At 46.6% G+C, this 2,013-nt stretch overlaps 1 protein-coding gene across 1 annotated transcript; it reads left to right on the plus strand.

Moving 5' to 3' along the window:
* Window positions 1-286: 286 nt before the first annotated feature.
* LOC117260731 (E3 ubiquitin-protein ligase TRIM35-like) lies at window positions 287-1,675 on the plus strand. The gene has a single exon (XM_033632799.1). It carries the CDS (start codon window positions 287-289, stop codon window positions 1,673-1,675), a length of 1,389 nt encoding a protein of 462 aa, XP_033488690.1.
* The last annotated feature ends 338 nt before the right edge of the window (window positions 1,676-2,013 follow it).

A 2,013-nucleotide genomic window follows, 5' to 3' on the forward strand; every position in this document is an offset into this window, starting at 1 on the left:
TGAAAACCACAAAACAGAGTCGGTTGGCTGTGTGCCACTAAAGAGTGACACACAGGCAAAAAAGATTCATCTTCACACCAAACTCACACATCGTCAGAGTGAGTGCAACTACAGAAGAAAAAAAACAGAGAACACTGCTGGCAGACCACACACTGAATGTGAGTTGTTTTTTTCAAACGTTACTCAAAGTGAAAGTAGATTTTAGTGAAATTGCAAGAGGAGGGAGTGGCGCCATGACTGGCTGTACTTTTTGTCTGCAGTGTTTTTAGCTTCACACAGAGAGAAAATGGCTTCCCTGTCGGTGAAGAATCTCTGCTGTCCTGTCTGCTGTGAAATCTTTGAGAATCCAGTCCTCCTGTCATGTAGCCACAGCTTCTGTAAGGACTGTCTGGAGAGCTGGTGGAGGGAGAAACAAGCACGTGAGTGTCCGCTCTGTAAGAGACGATTTTCAAGGGAAGCACCGCCTAATTTAAACTTGGCATTAAAGACTGTGTGTGAGGACTTCTTGCGGAGCAAAGATCAGAGGGCTTCAGAGACTCTCTGCAGTCTGCACTCCGAGAAACTTAAACTCTTTTGTCTGGATCATCAACAGCCGGTGTGTCACATCTGCAAAGATTCAATAACACACACTGACCACAGTTTCAGACCCATCACGGAAGCTGCACAGGATCACAGAGAGAAGCTCCAGAAATCCTTGAAGTCCTTACAGGACAAACTGAGCCTTGTTAAGAAAGTTAAATTGAAGTTCGATCAAACAGCAGAACACATTAAAATCCAGGCCCTACGCACAGAGAGGCAGATTAATGAACAGTTTACAAAGCTTCACCAGTTTCTGGAAGAGGAAGAGAGGGCCAGGCTGTCTGCCCTGAGAGAGGAAGAGCAGCAGAAGAGTCAGATGATGAAGGAGAAGATTGATACTGTGATCCGAGAGATGGAAGCTCTTTCAGACACAATCAGAGCCACAGAGGAGGAGCTGAGAGCTGAAGATGTGTCATTCCTGCACAACTACAAGGCTGCAGTGCAAAGAGTCCAGCAGGGCCCCCAGCAGGGTGACCCAGAGCCGCGGTCAGGAGCTCTGATAGATGTGGCCAAACACCTTGGCAACCTGACCTTCAACATCTGGGACAAGATGAAGGAGATGGCCTCCTACACTCCTGTGATTCTTGACCCAAACACCGCAGGTTCATACCTTGTTCTGTCTGAAGACCTGACCAGTGTGAGATGTGGGGAGAGACTTAAGCTTCCTGATAACCCAGAGAGGATTGGAGATTGCTTTTGTGTCTTGGGCTCCGAGGGCTTTAACTCAGGCACTCACAGCTGGGATGTCGAGATTGGAGACAATGCAAGCTGGGGACTGGGTGTGTTAGCAGAGTCCGTCCACAGGAAGGGACTCATGCAGTCTGGATTATGGAGAATACGGTTTTATAAAGGTGAGCACTCTGCGTGGTCACTACCGGCTCGACCAGCTATTCTCCCTGTGAAGCTGAAGCTCCAGAAAGTCAGAGTGAATCTGGACTGGAACAAAGGAGAGCTGTCATTCTCTGATCCAGACACTAAGACACACATACACACCTTCACACACACTTTCACTGACAGGCTGTTTCCATTCATTAACACTGGGGGTGAACTCCCACTGAAGATACTGCCAGTGAAGGTCTCTGTCGCAGTGGAATAGAGCAGATAGATGTGGTTAGTTAAGAGTCCAACTAACTAACTGTATCTGCTCTGTTCCACTGTTACAGAGAAAAACAACCTTTTTGTGCCTTTTGATATGTAATGAGACATGCCAGGTTATTTCAGGCACTGATGCAGTTGTTGAAATGTGTTGGCACTGAGGGAATATTGTGTGATATTGCCAGTAGGGGTAAGGGACTAAAGATGTAATAGCAAATAAGATAACAGCTCCTCCAGGATGTTGAGTCACAACAATTAATGTAAATTCAACCAATCCCTGTGAGTTCTGCACGACCTTGCAATTTTGTCCAATCATTGTCATTTCCCACGAGTTTCACT

This window comes from Epinephelus lanceolatus, chromosome 7 (genome assembly GCF_041903045.1).
Source record: "Epinephelus lanceolatus isolate andai-2023 chromosome 7, ASM4190304v1, whole genome shotgun sequence".
Lineage (NCBI taxonomy): Eukaryota > Metazoa > Chordata > Actinopteri > Perciformes > Serranidae > Epinephelus > Epinephelus lanceolatus.

Bases quoted from the DNA above. Each gene is read 5' to 3' on its own strand.
- LOC117260731 (XM_033632799.1), top strand. From the start codon at position 287: ATGGCTTCCCTGTCGGTGAAGAATCTCTGCTGTCCTGTCTGCTGTGAA.